Consider the following 23,672-nt stretch of genomic DNA (forward strand, 5'->3'; position numbering starts at 1 on the left):
GTTTGACAACCAGGGAAAAGGGCTCAGTCACATGTGTTTGAAAGTAGAGGGCAAGTAAGAGAGAACGAGTTACTAAGAGGCTGATATTGTAGATAGGCAGGGCATATTTGATAATTACTGTCTCAAGGAAGGAAGCTTAGTAAATTCAGGTAGAACAGTGATCAGAGTGCAGGACTAAAACCTTGAGACAATCAGTCTAGTCAGACAAACTCTTCAATCTTTTGGAAGGCAAGGACCTTGAAATTCCTGGTACCTTTGAATATCTTGGGATTCTTCCTTGTGGCAAATAAAACATTTGAACATTTACAAGTTATCCCTTATCTTCTTGAAAGAGAGTTTTCTGCTTCCTGGTAACCCAGCACAGTCTAACATTCTTTGCACTACTTTACTGGAATGCTCCTTCATGACAGTGACACTTGTGCCAAATCACTGGAGTTTTCTTAGGGCTTATCCTCCTGACTTCCACAGCATGTGGTTCTGTTGACTATTTCTTACTGCAAGAAACCCTTCCCTGCCTAGGCTTCCAGGTTACAATTCGACTGCTCCCACCTGCATGGTTAATTTTCTCCTGTACTTCTCCAACTCCAGAGATATTCATCTATAGGCTGAACATCACCATGTATATAGTTCTTCCACTGCCTTGAATTACAGAAGCAGAAGAGTCCCTTCCAAACCTCATGTATCTATCTCTATAGGCCTTGAAAAGGCTGATCCACCTCTTACAGAACACTGGAGTCCTTGGACGGCATTAGGAACCAGGACACTCCAATCAACTCAGAACACTGAGAATTACCTCAAGAGGATGGTAACATTTGGGTAGGAAGACCTTGACATTTAGATGTCCCTGAGTTGTAAAATCATTCTGGAAAATGCTAGCAGGAACCCATCAAGACTGTCCCCAAGCCCTCATCTAGCCTGCAGTGACTGACCCACCTCTCCCATTTCTCTACAAGCACTAATTATGAGGCCACTACAGCCTAACAAACCAAGGCAAAACTTGTTGCCAATTTATAACACCTGACAATATTCCCCACTGAGTGAACATGCTAGGATCACAGAAGAGGCTTCATTTACCACTGTTATAGACTATGGACATCTTTGTCATATTTAAACCCTCCCTGCGAATAACCATATCTCTGTAGCTCAACTTTAAGCTCACTTCACGGGAATATTTGGAGGACACCTCCCTACAGTGAGTGAGGCTGGCACAAAGCCTTCTAGGTAGAAGAGGCAGCCTGGAATGGATTTCCTTGGGCTGGAGGGAGAGAAGGGTAGAGTCATTTTAAGATCTAGAGATGGACTTCTTCCTAGAATCCTGGAAGAAAGGCAGAGACACTGGGACACTCAAGTATCTGAATTCCTCTCACTGCCTGTCTGCCCTGGTAAATACCATCTTTATCCAGAGGTGCCTCTTACTCTCTCTCCCCTTCCCCATGACTTTGTTTCCCACGGAATAACCTCTCTCCTCCCACCCCTGGAAGAACTATGCCCTCATTTATCTTGGATAATGGTGTCTCTAACTTTGAAGAGCTCTATCAGGACACCTCCTGCTTCCTTCCGGGGTAATTTCCTAAACTATTTTGCCTGTAAAGCTCTCAACACATTCCTCTGTCACCTAAACTCTAAACAACCTGAGACTGCCCTGGGGGCATGAGGGTGAGAGAAGACATTCTTAATACTTCCCTGGTTCCTCCCACCCCTCCACCCACTTTCCACATTCAAGCCCTTTCCTATTCCTTGCCAATCCCATAAACACTCTCCATCACATTGTCATATCCCTTTTCTTCTCTCACCAGCTCTGGCCACTGTTTCCGCTTTCCCTTACCCATCTGATTTCTATAGATTTCCTCACTGTCTTTCAAGTCATCGAGCTGCAATGGGGTCAGCATGGGTTTTCAATCCTTTCAGGAGAAAGAAGATACGGAAGAGGAAGACTTGGATGGTTAGGGTATTTTAATCTCCCTCCAATTATTTTTTCCGGAGAGCAATAATTCCCAAAGTATGGGCTTCATACATGTTACCTAGGAAACAAGTTTCAAGATCAAGTGAGTCTGGGAAACACAGTTCAGCAATTTTTTTTTCCTACAGAAATTCTGAAGGCTTTAATATGATACTGGGCATATATTAGTGATCTTTTGTTACGTTTAAAATTGCCCCCAAACTTAGAGACTTAAAATACTAATAAAAATAAGCTTATTTCTGTGGGTCAGGAATCAGAGAATGGCTCAGCTGGGTGGTTCTGGTTTGGGGTCTCTCAGGAGGTTGCAGTCAAGATGTCAGACAGGGCTGCAGTCAGCTGAAGGCTTCACAGGAGCTCAGGGACCTATGTCCAAGATGGGTCACTCACAACTTTGGCAAAGTGGTGTTGGCTGCCAGCAGGGATCTCAGTTCCTTACTACATGGACCCCTCCTTGGGGCTGCTTGCATGTTCTCACGATATGGCAGTGGGCTGTCCTACAGTGAGTGATCCAAGAGAGAAGGGAAAAACCACAACATCTCTCATGACCTGTCCTCAGAAGCCACACACCATCTTATTAATTACTCACAGGTCAATCTCACCCAAGGTGGAAGGTGTGTGAATTCCAGGAGGTGAGAAACACTGGGTTCATTTTGGAGGCAGGTCAGTGCTATGCATGACAAATCTTCAAGACTGATTTGACAACATGATTATTGGTTAGCGGAGCATTCCAAGACACTAGGATTCCATGGTACACATGTTGGGGGAACCACCATGGACTGTCACATTGAGGTGTAAGGGTCTGGGGGGCACACAAATGGAGGGGAAGATGTGTGTGTGGAGGAAGAATCCTGGGAAAACAGTGCATGCATATGCACTGTGGGCTCCCAGAGTGGAAGACAATAGGAAGCTAGAACTGGGATACCACTCGGAACTGGGGCTCAGAGGCTGATTCTCCAATTTAGAGAGGCTAGCACAGAACTTCCCTGCCAATTACAAACTGCTTGGACCGTCTCTACTCTTGTAAGCTGTTTACTTCCTTCATCCTAAATCAAACAAAGAGAGAAAAAGTCAAAGTTCACAGACTGAAAAGAAGAACTATTATCACAGAATCTCTAAAAGATGGAGATGGTGGCAATTTAGAAGGCTCAGCTGTTCCTTGCCGGGAGCAGCCCTGAGTACCACACTCTGTGGGGCTGTTTGTGCTGCTTTCAGACCGGACCCCAGCAGTCTCTTTTATGGTCCAAGCTAAGACCATGTAAGGTCACTCTGATGACTCAGACCACAAAGGCCTCGTTTTCCCCTACTCATCTGCACAATGGCTTGTTTGCAAAGGTCCTAGCCTGGGGAGTCGGAGTCACTATGCTTGGAGGAAACAAGTTCTCATCCAATGTTTAGTGACCTTATCAAAAGATGCAGGATAGGAAAGGAAAAGAAGGGATAGAAGGACTGGAGAGAATGGCGAGGCGGTCATGGAAAAAGAAAGGGAAAGTGCGTGGGAAGAAGGAAGGAGTAAGAAAACATGCACAGCTCACATGAGAATGGTAAGGACAAGGAGATTTATACGCGAAGCCTGGAAGCGCCCCCGCCGCACTCCCGCGGGTCCTACACGTGCTTTCGCCGCTTTTGTCCACAAGGTGGCAGCCTTTGAACTCTCTTCCTCGTAAGAACGAGAAAGGGGGGCAGAGAGGAAGGAGAGAAGGCAAAGCACTCCCCCCACCAAGAACAATTTGAAAACCCACCCCATCATATTTAAAATCTGGGACAAAGAACCGTCGGGACGGAACTCCTTCCATTGCAAAACCTCAGCGCGGCCTCGGGAGCGGCCCGGCGGCCCCGGCCCGAGACCGCCCTCCCCTTTCAAGAAGCAGAGGACAGGATTGGGATCCTTGAAACCCGAAACCCAGAAACAGCATCGGAGCGGAAACCAGAGGGAAAACCTTGAACTCCTCCAGACAATTGCTTCCGGGGAGTTGCGAGGGAGCGAGGGGGAATAAAGGACCCGCGAGGAGGGGCCCGCGGATGGCGCGTCCCTGAGGGTCGCGGCGAGTTCGCGGAGCGTGGGAAGGAGCGGACCCTGCTCTCCCCGGGCTGCGGGCCATGGCCACGGCGGAGCGGAGAGCCCTCGGCATCGGCTTCCAGTGGCTCTCTTTGGCCACTCTGGTGCTCATCTGCGCCGGGCAAGGGGGACGCCGGGAGGATGGGGGTCCAGCCTGCTACGGCGGATTTGACCTGTACTTCATTTTGGACAAGTAAGTGCCGCGAGTTGTCCCCCCACCCCAGGCTAAGCGGGCGAGGACGCTTTCGCCCCTGGCCGGGCTCGTTGACAGGGTCGCCTGGGGACAGGCGCGCATCTCCAGGGGCGCAGAGGGACCGCGCGGCAGGCGGCGGCGGAGTGCTGCGCCTTTGTTGGGGCGCGCTCCTCCCAGCCTCGGTTCCAGAGCCCGCAGCCGAGGCGACGCCGCTTGCTGGAAAGGGGACAGACTTCTTTTCTGTCTTGCTTTCTGTGTCCCAGGAGCATGCAAGTGGCTTGGAGGCTGCTATTATCTTGCTGAGTTTCTGTGACTCCCTCCCGTGTTGATGGGAAAGGCTTGCTTACCAAAGACAGAACTTGCAGGCACAGGCACTCCTAAAGTTAGAGTCTTGGGCATTTTAAAGCCAAGTGTCGCATTTTTTGTTTTGTTTTGTTTTGAAATGCTGTCCCATGGAAGGCATTATCTTTGCTCCTAATCATGTAATGCATACTTCTCACCGGGCACTGAGTGAAATTGAAAGGCAGGGTTTCTTAACCTTGGCCCTTCTGAGACTGAAGCCTGGTAATTCTTTGTGGTGGGGACTGTCCTGTGCGTTGTAGGATGTTTAGCAGCATCCTTGGCCTCTGCGCACTGGATGCCAGTAACATCCCCCGCCCCCGACTCCTTCCCTATTAGCGGTGACACCTAAAAATGCCTCCAGTCATTGCCAAATGTCCCTCCCCTTCGACTTGAGAACCCCAGATGTAGGTGAATTCAAGCTCTTGACCATTTGACTGGTGGGCTACCAGGGAGGTGCAGGAGCCCTGGTTTCCTTGCAAAAAAAAAATAGATAGTGATTAGGCTTTAGGATTTGTTCAAGGGAGAGCTGAATTCTGACCAATGAAGCACTTCCCAAATCCCCATAAGTTTGCCAAGCCACAGTCACCCAAGGAAGCTTCATGCTATCTGCTGAAAACCAGCTTCAACGAGAAAAAGCCCCTCACTGAAGATCCGTGCTCATTAAAACTGAGTGAGCTCTCCAGTGCCAGGAGAGGCGCTTTGCTGTTACAGTGGTAGGGAGATGGATTTCACAGACTGGAAAGTATTTAGGAGTTGGAAAAAGAATCCTGCAAAATAAGCTGGCTAGCTGGACACCAAATGTGCTTTGCAGTTGCCCCTGGAGTTTGATTTTTCCGTAAAGACTGTTTTGAACTCCAGATTCTTTGGATGAAAAGTGAGATTTCTTTTCTGCAGATTTATGAGAAGATGGATACTGAAAATATGCTCCAGTGCTAAGGAATGGAATTTCTTTTGTTACTTCTAGTGGCTGGGAGGACCAGCTCACAGACTCAGAGACAGTGTCTGAAAACAGTCGGAGGTGCTCCTCCTTCGTGCTTTTTTAAAAAGCCAATTCAGAATGATATTTAGGAAAATCCGAAAAAAAAGAGCGGGGGACAGAATCACCATGTCTCTGAATGGATAACTGTAGAGATACTAGAGAGATATGGATACTGTAGAGATAACCAGTTTTCCCCCAAATTAATTTAGAAATTGAATTCAACTTTTCAGTCAAAGTTCTGAAAGAGTTTGATGATAAGAATTTAACCAAATGATTCTAGGCTTATCTTAGCAGAAAAAAAAAAACAGGTAGAAAAAGCAGAAACATTTTTGGAAAAGAATAATGAAGCCATACTCTCTCTCCAAATATTAAAATATATTATAATGTAAATTAATAAAAACAGGATGGTAAAGGCCAAAGAATAGGTGGATAGAGTGGAAAATCTAAAAAGACAAATACATGTAGACCCAAGTATGTGTAAACATTTAGTGGAATTTCAAATCAGTATATGATTCATTAATTTTTTTAAAAAATGGTTCCTGGACAAGTGATTGATAATATGGAGAAAGAAAAAGGTTAGATTTATACTTTACAAACCATATGCAAAAATAAATTTCAGAAAGATTGAAAATCTGAATATTTAGAATGAAATGATCAAAGAACTAGAAGATAATTTAGATGAGTATTACTGTAATCTTAGGTTTAGAGCTTTTAAAACATGACAAGGAAGAAACCATAAAGGAAAATAGAGATTTGAATATATTAAAAATTAAACTTCTATAAATGAAAAATAAGCCATGAAAAACGTAAGAAGTTACAATAACTATTGCCACATAAATCACTCTCTTAAGATTGATTTTCACATATAAAAAGCAATAAAAGCAAAATCTCAATAGGAAATAGCCTAAATACATAATTCACAAGAGAAAAAAATATGAGAGTCAATAAATGAACCAAAAAGGTCATTATTAATCAAAGAAATGAAAAAAATATAATTTTTGTTAGGTTGACAAAAAGTTTTTAAAAATTACAATATTCAGTATTGGCCAATTTGTTGGAGGTAGGCAGTGTCATATCTTACTAGGGAAAATGTAAATTGGTGCAGTCTTTCTAGACTTGCGCTGTCCAGTAGAATTTTCTAGGTTGATGGAAAAGTTCTATATCTGTGCAGTTCAATACAGTAGCTACTAGCCATATGTGACTCAAGCACTTGAAATGTAGCTAGTGTGATTAAGGAAGTGAATTTTTAATTTTATATAAGTTTAACTAATTTGAACTTTAATAGCCACATGTGGCTACCATAGTGTATAGCAGACAAGAAGATAATTTGGCAACATGTATCAAATGCTTTTAAAAAATGAGGGTCTACCTTTCCATCCAGCAATTTCATGTCCTAAAGAAAAAAATCCAGATAGTCACAAAGAAGTACCTACATATATGTTTATGGAGGTGCTGTTTATAATAAAATGCTGAGGATTACATGTGTCTAACAGCAGGGGATTTACAAAGATATGATCTATGCATAGTATTGAACCTGCATTGCATGTTATACAAGCTTGTAAGCTATTTTAGGAGAAATATGTAATTCTTAATATACTATATACTTTTAGATGAAAATGCAATTACCAGACGTCATCCCCGTTATGATTCCACCTGTTTAAAAAGTTAAACACACACATGTGTATGTCTCTATTTACCAATATGACAGTACTATTTGTCTCTAGCAGGTAGAATTTTAAATTTTGTTTACATGTTTTTCTTAATTTTTCTGTAATGAACATATATTACTTTTATATTCAACAAGAATAAGTTATTTTGAATTGGTTTAAAAAATCACATCAAGTCTAACCAGCGTGCTGACTTCCAAGCCCCTTGCTATTATAAAGGATGCTGCTGCTTTTATATTAATCCTGGAGTAAATGTCTAAGTGCACTGCAGGATTCTTTGAAGCACCCTGGGGACCTAAAAATGCTCCAGGAAAAGAAATGGTGGGGAGACCTTTACAGACATTCAGGTGGATTCCTCCCTCTGACTTCCTTTAGCTGTTCTATTGCTGGAAGAGAAGGATATTTTTGTGCTGAATGAAAAACTTGCTAGAACTTGGTGTGATAGTGCACACACCAACAGCTTACCATCTCGATCCAGGCTAGTTTATGAGATTGATGAGTCCAGAGCTGGGGGATGGGCCAAAAGGCAGTGGTGGCAAACAGACCCCTGGGTGGTCGCCAAAGACATGATCTTCTGTCCTAGAAAGAACCTCCTCACACAGTGCTGTCCAGCACCCAGCCACAGCCAGAGTGGAAAGTGAAAAAATGCTGACTCATTTTTCCTTGGGCTTCTTAGATTCTTTGGCTGGCAAGACACTGTCTACAGTCTGAAACCAAGGGGTCATGGGGGACTGAATCCACCATTCTTCTCCCAGTCCCTGCAACTCCTTTTCCCCTGCAACTGGTTCTCTTTTCCATGACATTAAATCTCAGCTCATTTCAGCTTTAAGCAAGCTGCATCTCTGGCCTGGAGGGAACCCAGATTATACATTTAATGGAACGTCATGTTTTCTCAACCAGGAGCAAAGACTTCATAATGATAACCTAGAAAATACCACAGTAACACAATAGGGCATTATTAGTGGCTTTGGCGACTGGGCTGATGGACTGGGCTGCGCAAGGCTTTATACTGATGGAATTTCATGTTCACTTAAACATGCTTTTCTGGTTATAGTCAGGAAAAGCAGATTGCTGGGAATTCAATCAGGGATATGAAAAGTTAGATTTGGAAGGCTCTGTCCAACAAAAAGCAAAGACACAGCTAGCCTCTTTTAAGTCTTCTGGGGGATCTTCCAAGATGAATGCACCCATTTGACCAACCCACAGACATAACTGTACCTTCCCTCTCTCACAGCGTCCCTCCACCCTCTGTTATTACATATATGTTTATGTATTACATATTGGCCTGTTTTACATGGAGCTATTTAGTCACTTGAATGGAGAAAGTGGATTCTGCATCATGAATCTCAAGTGGCTGGCTATGTTATGTGTGCCCTGAAGACTTCAAAACTAGAATGTGGGAAAGAGAGCAGGAGTGGAGATGGGCTGGAAGGAAGGAGTAAACGCTGAGCAGCTTTATTTATAGGACTTTCCAAAGCCACTGCCTGTCATTCATTTTCTGCACCTAATAAATCCTTATGTGTCTAAAGGCCCCCCACAGGCTCACCATGTGCTCCTTCCCCATAAGACCTCCGACTCCGCCTGCCACTTCCCTTCTGTTCAGCACCAATTTTCTCTTTCTTCCACTGTACAAAGGGACTCCGTGTTGCCATTCCCCCAGAGTTCCAACCACAGCACCCACAACTGGTTGATGCCCTGGTGGTGCTGATTTGCAAGACCACTATTATATGTTGTACTCCAGGGACAGGATCATCAGACAGATTTTTGTAGCATTAGACTGGAAACTTCACCACCAGGTATAGTATTGGCTTTTTTCTGGGAAAATACTTTCTAAGTTCCCAACTACTAACTTACAAAAGAAATACTGAATTGGGAACTTGTGTGAGTCTTGCAGACTCATGCTCTCTCACAAGGGTCTCAAAGACAACCTTGTTTGTTAGGTAGAGCAAGCATGACTGTCCCTAATTTGAAGATAAGAAAACCTTTGTTTGGTCCACTGGGTTAAGTGACTTGCCCAAGGACCTAGGATTAGATAACGACAGAGCCAGGACAGTATCTGCCCTTGACTCCCAGACCAGCTCTTTCCACTCATCTTCTCTGTACAGTTGGGCCATAATGAGAAGCACATGGCAATACAACTAGAGGAACCAGGTAGATTCTAGGAATGCAAAATCCGTGCATCAGAGTTTCAGTAAATCATGGTGCATACGGTGATTAAAGTTACTTAACTGAGGAGCTACTGCTCTGCTGTTAAATCAGCTGTAGTTGATGGAAAGTATCAGGAACTCCAGCTCCCTGCAATCCAGAGAAATGCTCCAGAGATCTGGAGGGTTATTTAATGAGTCAGACTTTAAGGTGTGTTCAGGACATTTGATTATGATAAATTAGTAATTTGTTCAGACTGAATCTGATGGAAAAGGGAAACGAGGTCTGTAAACATGCAGGTGTAGCTTATTTTCAGAAATACCTTGGAAGATGGCTTAGTGTCTACAGAATTGACTCTGAATAAGGAAAGCAAAGAGTTCAATAGAAGGCACCTTGAAGATGCTACAAGATATTTTATGTATTTTTGGATTTTAATTCATATAAATCTTGTATATTTATTGTTAATTTCATTCCTAAGTATTTGATCATTTTGGTTATTGTAATGGGAAATTTTCTTCTATTTTAACTTTTAACTTATTTGCTCTTAGACATATAAAGAGTACAACTATCTGTTTTTGATTTTGTTGTGAATTATTTTACTCTTTAAAATAATTTCCTAGTTGATTCTCTTGGGTTTTCTGGATATATAATCATATAATCTGCAAATAACAACTTTATCTCCTCTTTTCTCATTTCATACTCTGATTTCTTTTTCTCAGCTTTTAAGTTCATGGGTACATACAAACCTGCGCATTCTGCATATGTACCCCTAAACTTAAAAGATTTTTAGAAAAGAAATTACATAAGAATATGTCATGCAGTTTTGTTGTACAGATTATTTCATCACCCAGGTATTAAGCCTAGTACCCATTAGTTATTTTTCCTGATCCTCTCCCTCTTCTCACCTTCCACCCTCTGACAGGCCCCAGTTCTGTTGTTCCCCTCTGTGTGTCCCTGTATTCTCATCGTTTAGCACCCACTTACAAGTGAGAACATGCAGTATTTGGTTTTCTGTTCATGCATTAGTTTTCTAAGGATAACAGCCTCCAGCTCCATCTATGTTCCTGCAAAGGACATCATCTCCTTTTTTATAGCTGCATAGAATGCCATGGTGTATATGTACCACATTTTCTTTGTCCAGTCTATCATTGATGGACATTTACATTGATTTCATGCCTTTGCTATTGTTAATAGTACTGCAGTGAACATATGCATACATGTGTCTTTATAATAGAACAATTTATATTCCTTTGGGTATATACCCAGTAATGGGATTGGTGGGTCGAATGGTATTTCTGTCTTTAGGTCTTTAAGGAATTGCCACACTATCTTTTATAATAATAATTTTAAAGGGCATCAGAAAAATAGTTATTGGGACCAGGAATTTCTTTTATTATTATTATTTTTGTACTGAGGTGGACTTAATGCTTGGTTTTAAATGCTCCTCCAATTAAGCTCCACATTTGGAGAGGGCCTTTCAGGCCAGGAAATAGTTGGTAGGACTGCCTGCAAATTGGATGGCTTGGCATATGGGTCAAAAATAAAAATAAATAAGGCAAAACTGTTTTGTTTTGTTTTGTTTTGTTTTGTGTTTCTGTGTGGGTCAGCCAAGTAACTACCTCTGCTTTATTTAGCTGTGGAGACCTGGTTAAACTCAGTGTCAAGGAGCGTTGGAGGAAGGCACCTGTCCCAAGATAACCTGTAATTGTGTCCAAATGCTAAAGGACTCCTTGTGGTCCAGAAACAAATTCTGGGGATCAATTAGGGAGACTTGGCTGTAACATAAATGCAAATGGGATTTGCTCTATGCTAATTTAGAACGTGTGTCTATGTTTGGTATGCAGCCAAGAGACTGGATCTCGCCTCTCCCACTGATTACTCTGCAATAAAAGACAAAGAGAATACTTGAACATTTGTTGACATGTTTTTCAGACACGTCAGGTTCATACTGAAAAAGTAATTAGATTTCTCCAATTTGACTCAGCAGATTTCTTCCATTCATTTGGCATAGATGACGTACTCAGTTTCGATCACAAGCGTGTATTCCAATACAGGCATGGATAAAACAACGCCTATTGCAAGCAATGTCCTGCCATGGGAGGTGCAAGGAATGCAAAATAAACAGAAAGTCCCAGGCTATCAGGTTTTTATGGAGAAAAGTGTTAGAAGGACTCCAGGTAGCCAAAGCTAAAGACTTCAATGAGGATTTGGGAAAGGGGCCAAGTAAAGTCAATTTTAGATCAATAAGAAATAAGAAATAACATTTACTGAGCCTTTGCTACCTGCCAGACACTATAGTAAACACTTTGCCTGTATGACCTTGTTTAGTGTTTACAACCTCCAGAAGATCTGTACAGTCATCATTACTATTTCACACATGAGGAGACCGAGGTTTAGAGAGGTTACCCAAGGTCACTCTGAGTGGTGAAACTAAGCCTCAAACCCAAGCCCCTCTGACTCATGATCTATGCACAAAGATTAAAAAAAAAAAAATCTAAATATGCAAAAGAACATTGAATCAATCAAGGTAGGTCAGGTTATGCTGTGGTAACAAATAACCCCCCAAATTACACAAAACAACAAAGTTTTATTCTCTGCCTATACTACATGTCTGATAGGAGTCAGCGGGGCTCTTCTTATGGTGATGGTTCTGGGAGCCAGGCTGGTGGAGACTGCTTCCTGATACCTCCTGCCACCATCAGGGCTGCGAGGGACGAGAATGCTAGATGATGTCTGGCTGGCCATGAAATGCTCCAGCCAGCAGTGATGTGTGTCCTTCTACTCACAGCCCATTGGTCAGAACTGGTCAGATAGCCTCACTCTATGGAAAAAGACTTGAAGAATAATCCTCCATGTGCCTAGATGGAAGGAAAAGCCAGATATGGGTGGACAATAAAAGCTTCTACTGAAAACCTATAATTATAGTTTGCTTTGGCTTGAATAAGCAAGAAAGAAGTAGCCATTGAGAGAGAATAAAGAGATAAGACTTCTGGAGAAAGGTCAGTTTTGAGCCATGTCTTGGATATACAGCATTCACCAACCTAGAATTACTGTCAGACGTGATGTTTCAAATGTGCCCAAGAGGCAATGGTAGCTCCTTCTCTTTTCCTCCCTTCCACATTCTCCCCATACTTTAGGTGAAACATTCAGTGAGGTGGGCAGGGGATTAAATTAGATTAAATGGAAAGTAGAAATGGAGATTAGACATGCTCTCCTGCCACCTAAGTGTTACATGAATATATTTGAAAGACAAAACTCTCTTTTTCCATAGTTTATGGAATATGAGGGAATTTGAAAGGTTGGGGAAAGACAGCAGCCCATGGAACACAGACCACTGCAGCAGCAGCGCTCAGAGATGCCTGTACACTGCAGGGGCTGATTCTGAGTTTGAATCAAGAGTATCTGGGCTCTGACTAGTGCTTCTCAATGAGGGTGCTGCTGGCATTTTTGGTGGGACAGTGTTTCACTGTGATGGACTGTAGGTTGCCTTAGCATTCCTCCTCCTTGCTTTCTAAGTACCATTAGCCTTTCTGGTCATTGCGATGACCAATACATGACAGCCTCTATACTTATTTCTAAGGTTGGTACTACCTTGGTTGAGAACTCCTGACTAAAAGAAGGCAGGGCAGAGCAGGGCATGCCATTGATGTTGATTCCTAGCACCCAAGAACCACATCTGGGCATTTATCTGAAGGAAGAAATTGGGAGGCTTCCATGATAAGACCTCCAGTGGAAATTGTAGACCTTGGGAACGAATATGCTAAACTAATGGTTCTCAACCAAGGGCCAGATCACTACTTCAGAGGATTGAGGAGGACATCTGTATTCTGGAAAAGCTTCTCAGTTGATTCTGATTCAGGTCCCTCCCTCAGTGAGTCGTAAGACTGAACAGGAAGACAAGAAAAGCTGCCCCATAATGATGGCTCATGCTTATGGCCTTATGGTGGGGATATAGCTGAGGCAACACACACCTTGTGGCTGGGCTACAGGCAGAGCTCTTATTTTAGATGGTGGCAGAAGAAGCCACATACAATATGAAGGCAGAAGAGCAAAGGTCACTGAGAGGCCATGTTTTGCCCTTCAGTGTTGCCAGGTCCTGCTGTGTGTACATATACATTTAAGCCATGATATTTACTAGCCAGGACACTCCTTTGCTTCCTTTCTCGTAAGTCTCCCTACATGAAATGTGCCTCACGGGAATGCTTAACACAGAGCTTAAGAAGGCCAACTTCGGAATCAGGCATCTGCACCTTCAAATATCAGCTCAACCAAGCATTGTGACCTTGGGCAAATTATTTAGCCTCTCTGAACTTCAGTATTGTTAATCAAATAGGCATTAAAATGTCTGCCTCACAAAAGTGTGGTAAAGATTAAAACCTTTAATTAATCATTTGGCGCATGAGTGCTGAGACGATAGATGGTGATGGTGATGGTTATGGTGGTGGAGGTGGACGTGATGATAAGGATGATGGTGATGGTGGTGATGGTGATAGTGATAGTGGTGATTACGGTGATGTTGATAGTTGTGATGAAGATGATGATGGTGATGGTGATAAGGATAATGGTGATGGTGGTGGTGGTGACAGTGATAGTAGTAATGATAATGGTAGTAGTGATGATAGTGATGATGGTGGTAGTGATGACAGTGATGGTGATATGGTGATGATGGTGGAGATGGAGGTGATGATGATGATAATGATGATGATGGCAGTGGTCATAGTGGTGGTGGTGTTAGCAATTACCCCTGGAGAAAGAAAATATGGTCCTCTAACAAAAGATACCTCCATAGATTCCAGGCAGGACTGCCTGGCTAGGATAAGGAATGTGTCAATTCAATATTTATCAAGCTGTGCTAGACTTCTGGAATCACAAAATGCCTAAAACAAGTGCCAGTTCTTAAGGAGCTCATAGTTTTGTAGAAGAAATGGGGAAACAATGAAATAATTTACTTTTGGTTGAGATGAGAGGGAGGAGGTGACTTTGAATCTGGAGCTTGGAAGTTGATCAGGATTTTGTCAGGTGACAAAGTAAAGAAAAAGCCAACATTTAGGAAAGCAAACTAACACACACTCTTTGTGATATGAATGTGACAGGGAAATAATCTTGAAAGAGTTTGGATTTTATTCCATCAGGAATAGGTTATGAGATTAAAGGTTTCTAAGGACAAAAGTGTCAAGCTTATGTATGTATTTTAGAAATACATATCTATCATCTATGTTTGCAGTGGGAATGAGGGGAAAAAATAATAAATGAGATTGGGGGTTCTTTTGTATTAAGGATCAGCAGGATTGGATGAGCCATTGGCTGTGAGTGAATGGGAGAGGGAAGGGTTGCAACAGTAAGGAGCAAGCATCAGAAGGAAAGAGAAGTTGGTGTGGACATGCTGAGTCTGAACGTGTAGGGCATGTGCGTGGAGATGTTGAGTAGGCAGTTGGCTTAATACCCTGGAGCTGAAAATTAAAACTTGAGTGTTGTAAGCCCAAGGGTAATAGTTGAAAATGCAGGTATGGATAATAAATAATATCAAGATAATATCAGGATTTTAAAATTCCAAGAAGAGGTGGAGTTTGAAGAGGAAGATGGCCCAGGTCCAACCCAAAGGAATTGCTAACGGGAATTGTCTGGGCAAGAGAAGAAAATCTACTAAACAGAACTGAGAAGAAGCAGAACAGTCAGAGAACTAGCAAAGAATTGTATTAGTGAGGCAAGGAAGGACAGAATTTCAATGTAGGGGAAAGGGTGATCATTCAGATGTTTTCCCCTGAAATCATCTCCTCCTCAATGTATGGTCTTGGTGAATGGTGGCACTATAAGTCCAGCTACTTAAGCCAGAGATATGAGGGTAATCTGTTGTTCACACTCAAGCCTGACAATATCCACTGCCATATCTCTCCCAGGTTGACCTTGTTCTCTACCTTGTCATTGTCTTAGCTCAGGCATTCACCATTTTCACCCAGTTTCAGTGAAATATTCTCTAAATTGGTCCTTTGCTTCCTTTCTTTACCCTTCCCCCCACCTTGTATTCTTGACAATCAATTCTAAAATTGATCTTTTTAGAACACAAATCTAATATCGATACCATCTTCCCTAACTCTCACCTCTTACGCCTTAGACATTTCCGAAGCTCTTTCAGGATAAAGTGTAAACTTCAGCAAAGTGTCCAAGACCTTTTTTGCTCAGGTCACTATGCATTTCCAAAACTTCATATCTTACCATATCCCACATATTTTTGATTTTCAAAAAACTGTACTGCATAGTTCCCCAAACTAATCCTTGCCCTCTCTTGCCTTTAGCTGTAATGCCCTTCACCACCACACACATCTTTACCTAGGTGATGCCTGCCCATTTATCCTTTGAGATGATTACTAGTACATGGTCCCCTCCTATTACTAGTTGTGGGTTCCCTGTGGTAAGAAAAAATAATAATAAGAACAATCACTTTTCTATGTTATTTCTTCATTCAAAGTTCCTTCCTTATTCTGAATCTCCTAACCCCATAACAACTCATATTGTATGACAAGCCGTGGAGTGGTCCATTTTCAGGAGATGGAGAGGAAAAACCCTTAGTGTTTGTCCTCTGGGGTTTCATCCAGTGACCTGACCTGATTTTCCCCTGATGCTTAATGATATGCAGCCCTAATTAATAAATACCTGTAGGGACCTCCTGGAAGATGGCTTTCCCAACATCTTGATTGCAAAAGGACTGTCTTCAGAATCATAGTCCCCTTACCACCACTCTTGACATTAAAAATAATGCAGATTCCAGGTTTGCAGAAATTATATTGCAAATAAGAATTCTATAGCAAATCAGAAAAAAGTGAAGAATCCTAACTGTAACTGTACACCAGTCACAATAATAAACAATATAAGGTAAAATGAAACTTCAGATGCTATTAGACATCACTAAGCGTAAATAAACGTTAAAGCTCATTGTTAACAGAGTGACCAAAATCCTAATTTGCCCAGGACAGACCTGCTCTATGCTTGTTGTCCCAGCATAATTATGAATGTCTTCTTTTGCTCTAAAAAAATGTCTCAGTTTGGATTTTAAATTATATGGTCATCCTGATTATTAACTGTTGTAAAAGACAGTATCAAAAGGAAAGGGGATTGAAGGTCAAACAGGTAAAGCAACTTGCGCACTTTGTTCCATTAAAATGGGCGGCCATTTCAGCACTCCTGCTTCCATTTAAGTGCTCTAATTTTAAGTATTTTCTGGAACCCTCACTCCCAAATTCCCATAACAATTAGCGGAAGTTCTTTAATACCTTTCACTATCTTAGCACCTAACACTTTGAACTGTAATTGTACATTTCCTGACCCTTCCATGGGGAGGCAGTGTTGCCTAATGGTTAAGAGCACAGGGTTTAAACCCAGGAAGACTTTATGAGCATAGTGTCTGGACAAGCATGGACTTCAACATGGACTCTAAGTCTAGACCGCTTGGGTTCAAATCTCAGCCCTACCACATACTAGCTGTATGTCCTTGAGTAAGCTGTTTAACCTCTCTATGAACTCAGTTTCCTCACCTGGAAAAAGGGAGATAATAATAGTATGTGTCACATAAGGCTGTGCTCAGAACAGCATTGGCCATACTGGAAATGCTAGCTGTCGTTATTAAGTGGCAATGAATGTAAAGTGCTCAGCACAATGCCTGCTGCTTAGTAAGTGCTCAGTAAATGTCAAGTGTCATAATTGTTCATCTTTGTATAGACTCCAAAGGACCAACCAGGCACTCAAATATCAGTTTGCTGATCAATAAGTGGCATACTATAAGTAGGCCCAGCAAGATGAGAACTGAAAAAAAGCCATGTACTTTAGCAGAAATAAGGGCATTGGTGACTTTTGGAAGTGCTGTTTTGGGGCATCATAAGAGCAGAAACGAAAAATGAGCTGAGAGGCTTAACAGGAGATGAGAAAGCAAGTTTATGACCTCAGAAAAAGATCTGGAGCATAAATGTTTAGCTTCTCCCTCATTCCTTTCCCCTCTGTCATCTAAAACTGTCCCATCTCCCAAAAGAAAAAGTCGAAGAAAGTGTCTAGGAGACGCTGCATCAGGTCCAGAGACTAAGGGCGTTGACACTGACATGCAACACATGCGTTAGAAATTCACTAGAAATAAAGCAGATGGACTTAGTATGAAAGAGGTCAAGCCAGGGTCTACTCTCAACTCTGTTGCCAAATTGTAAAAAAATATGCAGAGAAAGATCTGTGAGGAGCCCCTAGAATAATCCCAGATCTGGAAGTGAGTTTGCAGTCCAGTGGGGACCTGAGAGAGATGAGAACCATCTCCTTGGAGCCCTGTTGCCGTTGGGCATCAGCATCATGCAGAGGCAGCTGCTCTATGGGGGTCAAAGGGGAAACCAAGCCACAAGAGATGCCTGTGAAAACCAGGCACCTCCATGACTGTGATCCTGTCCAGCACTGCTGAGTCCTCCCACTAGATCACGAGCCTCCAGGGAAACAGCAGAATTTTGTGTTTAATTATGTGAATGTACTAGGGATCAAGAATGAGGCCAGGTACAGCACAATGCAAACCTGAAGTAGAGGCTAGGCCAAAACAGCCCCTACATATGGCAAGCTGGAATGATGTAACTGTGTCCAAAACAAGCAGACAAACCTTGCAAAGGTGAAGTTCCTTTGTGGAAATGACTGGGGTTGATTCCATTCCCCACTCTCCCCTAGCTGATGGACAACAACATGAGCTTACTTTAGCCATCAAGACTAACTCCTTTTCACCAGATTAATTCCTTTGAGAAGTTTATAAGTGTGAGATGATGCAAGTGTGTGTGTGTGTAAGTTATTTTGGAAGCAAATGCCAAGCCAAGTTATACCTTTCCACATTCAAGGATGAAAATAGGGCCTACAAAACTTTAGCACCTTAAGATAAGTGATTAAACAAAATTCCTGAGGTAGAAGAATAATATATATATGGAAAGCATTTTCAGTAGCGAAAAAAGAAAAGGTCAATTGTAGCACCATATGACTTCAATTAAGTTAAATAAAACAGTAAATTTGTGAAACAGGAGATAAAATACGAAATGAGAAGATAAGGGACCTAGAACAGTTAAGGAAATATAAAATAATGTGGAAAAATTTCAAGTCACCAAAGAAGCAGTAAAGAGCAGAACTGACAATGCAGAAAATGAAATAAATGATGCAAGCATGTTTAAGGAATTCTCATAATTTGGGGAGGAAAGTGCAGTAAGAAGAAAATGATGAATGATAAAATGATAAATAATGAATGGAAAAAATAGCTATTTGAAGGACCAAATAACTGCATTGCTAAAGTATAGTCTAGAAGAAAATTTCAATGCTTTAATAGAAGAAAACTCTTCTGACTTAAGAAAAATTTGAAAATGCAGATTGAGTAGGCTCATCAAGTGATAATCTGAATTAATTATTCATTAAAAGACACTAATACTTAGACATTTCCTGGTGAAAATCTTTAATTTAAAAGACAAAAGAAGAACTTTAGAAGTGGGAAGAAAACACATGGTACCTGCGAAGGCTCTGAACATAAAATGGTGAATTTTGATTGACACGATCTTTTATGATGGATAAAATTTTTGATGAACAAATTTTGATGGATTTATCAACTAAAATGTTATACCTAGCCAAGATGTCACTTACACATGAAAAAAATAAAAAAGCATTTTCAGATACATATAGATTCTTCTTGAAAGGGGAGTGGGATAATTTTCTTCAGGAAATTATCTGAAATGTGAATCAAAGTTTTAAAAAATAAAATATAATAATTATTACACAAAAGAAGTGGAAATGACCATTGAATCAGTTTAAGCAAATATATGTCTAAATAGTATTTTCAATAAATTTTGAAATAATATTGCATCAACAGACAAAAGCAGTCTGTCATGAGAAAGGAACAAGCTGAAAATAAGAAACTTTGGGGGAAAAATACACTGCTTCTGAATATTGAAATCCATTAGAAATAATGACCACCACACTGAATATTGCAAAAAAAAAAAAAAAAAGATAGATTCAGTTCATCAGAGGACAGTTTGAGAAAATTCCTCAGAACTTAAGCTGAAAAGATACAGAGATTAAAATTATGAGAAAAGAGCCCGGGTGCAGTGGCTCACACCTGTAATCCCAGCACTTTGGAAAGCCAAGGCGGGCAGATTACCTGAGGTCGGGGGTTCGAGACTAGCCTGGGCAACATGTTGAGACCCCTCTGTCGCTACTAAAAATACAAAAATAATTGTCAGGCTTGGTGGCGCGTGCCTGCAGTCCCAGCTACTCGGGAGACTAAGGCACGAGAATTGCTTGAACCCAGGAGGTGGAGATTGCAGTGAGCCAAGTTCACACCACTACACTTCAGCCTGGGCAACAGAGCAAGACCCTGTCTCAAATAAAATAAAATAATGAGGCCGGGCGCGGTGGCTCAAGCCTGTAATCCCAGCACTTTGGGAGGCCGAGACGGGCGGATCACGAGGTCAGGAGATCGAGACCATCCTAGCTAACACAGCGAAACCCCATCTCTACTAAAAAATACAAAAAACTAGCCGGGCGAGGTGGCGAGCGCCTGTAGTCCCAGCTACTCGGGAGGCTGAGGCAGGAGAATGACGTAAACCCGGGAGGCGGAGCTTGCAGTGAGCTGAGATCCGGCCACTGTACTCCAGCCTGGGCGACAGAGTGAGACTCTGTCTCAAAAAAATAAAATAAAATAAAATAAAATAATGAGAAAAGAGAAAAGTAATACAAAGACTAGGTCCAGGATATCTAATATCATATATATATATATATATACACACACACACACACACACACACACACATACACACACACGAAATAAGAATTCTGGGGAAAGAGATACAATAAAAAAATAATAAAAGGAAGATAATTTTCCTGAGCTGCAGAAAGATTGGAGTCTTTAGATTTGGAAGATTTAGGTAAAATACTCAGCCTAATTAGTTTTTTAAAATGGTCTACAATTCGTACAATCTTCGATAATTTCTTAAAATGTAAGAATAGAAAAGTCTACATTCTTCCAACAAAGAAAAAAAAATAGGCTCAACAAAAAAGAAAGTGAGATTGAGACGCATTAGTTTTTTTACTCTACAACATTAAATGTTCAAAAAAAGCTCAATAGTTATAAGGTCTTGAGTGAAATGTGATTTTAAAATTCCTTAGCCAGGCTTTAAAATGATACACATTTTAAAATTGTATTACTTAGTTACTGAAAAAGTTACCTGAAAATATTGACATCAAAATGGAAAATATATATGAAAAAATGTTTCAGAAAAAGACATGGCATAAAAGAAACAGACGGAATGGTTCTAGAAAAGTTAAGAAGTTATAATAAGGCTATCAGGGAGACTTTGTAGCAAAATATAAAACTGAAAGAATGGATTGTCAACAGAGAAAATGAAAAATGTAAAATTTTTATGCATGGTAGCAAAAATCACTCATATTACATTTACATATGCAAGAAGATGCAGTTTATTCTTAGCTCCCAGACTCCTCTTTTCTTCCTTCTAATTCCACCTTCTGGGTAGCAGGAGGGAGGGAAATCCATAAATTTTGAACCCAAGTTGTGATAATAGTCCATTGTGGTGATTTTTAAAAATCCCTTTAGGTAAAAAGCTCAGTCTTTCAAATGTTGCCTTTCCCTCACCGGTAGAATCTGGGTATTTGAAGGAGATGGATTTGTTTCTGTGAAAAAGTCCTTAGATTTTGGACCAGTTGGTTTCATAGAAAGTTCTGTCACATCTTCAAGGAACAGAAAATTTCAATACTAGTGTTAAACGCATACAGACAGCAGGAAAAAATAAGTTTCTCAATTCACTTTATGAAGCTAGCATATGTCTAACATTCGTATCTACCAAATAGAATACCTTCATACACAAAACTTCCCACCAACTTCTGAATAAAAACTTTAAATTTTAAATTAAATACAATTTTTAAAAAAACTAACAGTATAGTAAGAGAATAATATCCTAAGACCAAGTACAATTTATCCTAGGAATGCAACAGGGCTTCAATATTTGAGAAATGTTTATGATAACTCCAATTTTTTTGACGGCTGAAGATGAAAACCATATCTCAGCAGAATCTGAAAGACATCTCTGAATATTTAAGCATTCAAGGATATAGGGGATATAAATCATAATTAATGAGGTTGATTTAATAAATATATTTTGAACCCTATACCCTACAGAGAATAAACTTTCCTTTCAAATGCCCATGAAATATTTATTAGGTCACAAAGAATGCCTCCATATATCTCCCAAGGCACAATTTTTCCAGTCTGCATTATCAGCAATAAATAACAGGAAATGAATTGCAAAGTACACCAAAACTTCAGCTATCAGGAAAAAAAATACAGATTTGTATATTCTCTTGTCATGAGAAAGACATGACAGTGAATATAGAAATTTAGAAAAAAACAAGTCTGAAAGAAAGTGATTGTCTGGGACATAGGTTGGCAAACTATGGCCTGCAGCCTGTTTTTGTAAATAAAATTTTATTGTAGTTCAGCCACATTCACTTTGTTCATGTACCGTCAATAGCTGCTTTTGTGCTACAAAAAACAGAGTTGAGTAGTTGCCACGGAGACCACCTGGCCCCCCAGAGCCTGAAATATTTACTGTCTGGCCCTTCACAGAAAAAGCTTGCCCACCCCTGGACTAAGAAAACATTTGCAACTGAATACAAAATGGGCCAAGAATATTGAGACTAGGGTCAGCTTCATAGGCATGGGACCTGGTCAGTCAGTCACCCAGGGCCTCTCATTTCAAAGGGCCGGCCCTTGGTTTAAGGGCCATCTTGCCATCTTGAATTTCATAAGTTTTGTTTTTATTTTTTTTTTTGAGGTGGAGTCTCGCTCTGTCGCCCAGGCTGGAGTGCAGTGGCCGGATCTCAGCTCACTGCAAGCTCCGCCTCCCGGGTTTATGCCATTCTCCTGCCTCAGCCTCCCGAGTAGCTGGGACTATAGGCGCCTGCCACCTCGCCCGGCTAGTTTTTTGTATTTTTTTTTTAGTAGAGACGGGGTTTCGCTGTGTTAGCTAGGATGGTCTCGATCTCCTGACCTCGTGATCCGCCCGTCTCGGCCTCCCAAAGTGCTGGGATTACAGGCTTGAGCCACCGCGCCCGGCGAATTTCATAAGTTTTGAACAAGAGACACTGCAATTTTCATTTTACCCCAGGTTCTGCAAGTTATATAACTTATCTTAATTGATACAAAGAAAAATGAATCATAAATGTGAAAAAATTATGGCTTACAGTTAAATACATCCAAATTAAAACAATAATGAAATCAGTTTGTCCTTCCTCTGCCTACCCTCACTGCACAGTCTAATTACTTTGATGTGAGGACAGTCTATAGGGTAATTGGCTCCTGGAAAGCCAAACATGAACCCCTCATTCTTAGCTTCTGTCCCTCCCTCTCTCTTTTCTTTTCGTAATCCTCAGATAGCAAAGGGCTTTCTGTCCCTCTGCTGTACTGCGTACCCTAAGGCATGGATTTCTTCACCAAATGACACAAGAGGAAATTATGTCCTCCTTATATTGTGATCTTAATCCTTCAAGTTTGTTTCTTTAACTGCTAAAGGAATTTAGAAAATCTCTCTTTGACAAAGTCTTGCTTCCAAACCAGTTGTCTTGCCGCAAAAATCATATTTTGAATTTCAAATGTTAACTTTTTCCCCCTTTCTGCACCACTGCTGGAAAAACAGAATCCCCCACTGCTCCAGTGGCTCCTGCCAGATGGATGTCTCCAGCTGACCAGGGTGTGTTGGGTCACTTTCTGTGCAGTTGCTAAAGAGAAAAGCACAGTAAAAAATTCAAAATATTACCCCCATTATGTATGTAAAGATATTGTTAAAAATTATTCATAAGAATTATTTTGTAATGTGAAAAAATAGAAGCAACTCAATGTACAAAAAGGAATTATACCTATTATAAAGTTATAATTATACAAGTTATAAAGTGGAAAAAATGCAGATGTTACAAGTGATGCTGGGAAGGATTAATGAATGAAATAAAAATTTTTTCATAACCATAATGACATTAAGTGAAAAGAGCAGAGACCATAACCTGTAAATACACAGAGTGAAGATGCTTGGGGAAGCCTGAAAGTAGAATCACTGCAGTGAAGGCAATGGCTCTCTCTGGGCTGTGGGATAATGGGTGATTTTTATTTTCTTCCTTTTGTTTGTCTTTCCCTCCTCGCTACCCACCCCTGCAAAATTTCCAACAATGGACCTGCTGCTTTTGTGATACAATATTTGTAAACCCTCTCCCTTGGTGCCCTCATTCTGAGTCACTTCCTCCCAAGTGACATCATCTGCAGCCACTCTCACTCGACG

At 41.1% G+C, this 23,672-nt stretch overlaps 1 protein-coding gene across 2 annotated transcripts in view; it reads left to right on the forward strand.

The window, feature by feature from the left end:
- Positions 1–3,642: 3,642 nt before the first annotated feature.
- Positions 3,643–23,672, forward strand: part of ANTXR1 (ANTXR cell adhesion molecule 1) — a 246,617-nt gene continuing 226,587 nt past the window's right edge. The window contains exon 1 of one of the 2 annotated variants that reach the window (XM_033239294.1): positions 3,643–4,209. In XM_033239294.1, coding sequence (XP_033095185.1) covers positions 4,058–4,209 — 152 coding nt within the window. In that variant the 5' untranslated portion in view covers positions 3,643–4,057. The remainder of the gene's footprint in view (positions 4,210–23,672) is intronic. The other variant, XM_033239293.1, reaches the window with a different exon arrangement.

This window comes from Trachypithecus francoisi, unplaced genomic scaffold, assembly GCF_009764315.1.
Source record: "Trachypithecus francoisi isolate TF-2019V2 unplaced genomic scaffold, Tfra_2.0 Lachesis_group17, whole genome shotgun sequence".
NCBI lineage: Eukaryota > Metazoa > Chordata > Mammalia > Primates > Cercopithecidae > Trachypithecus > Trachypithecus francoisi.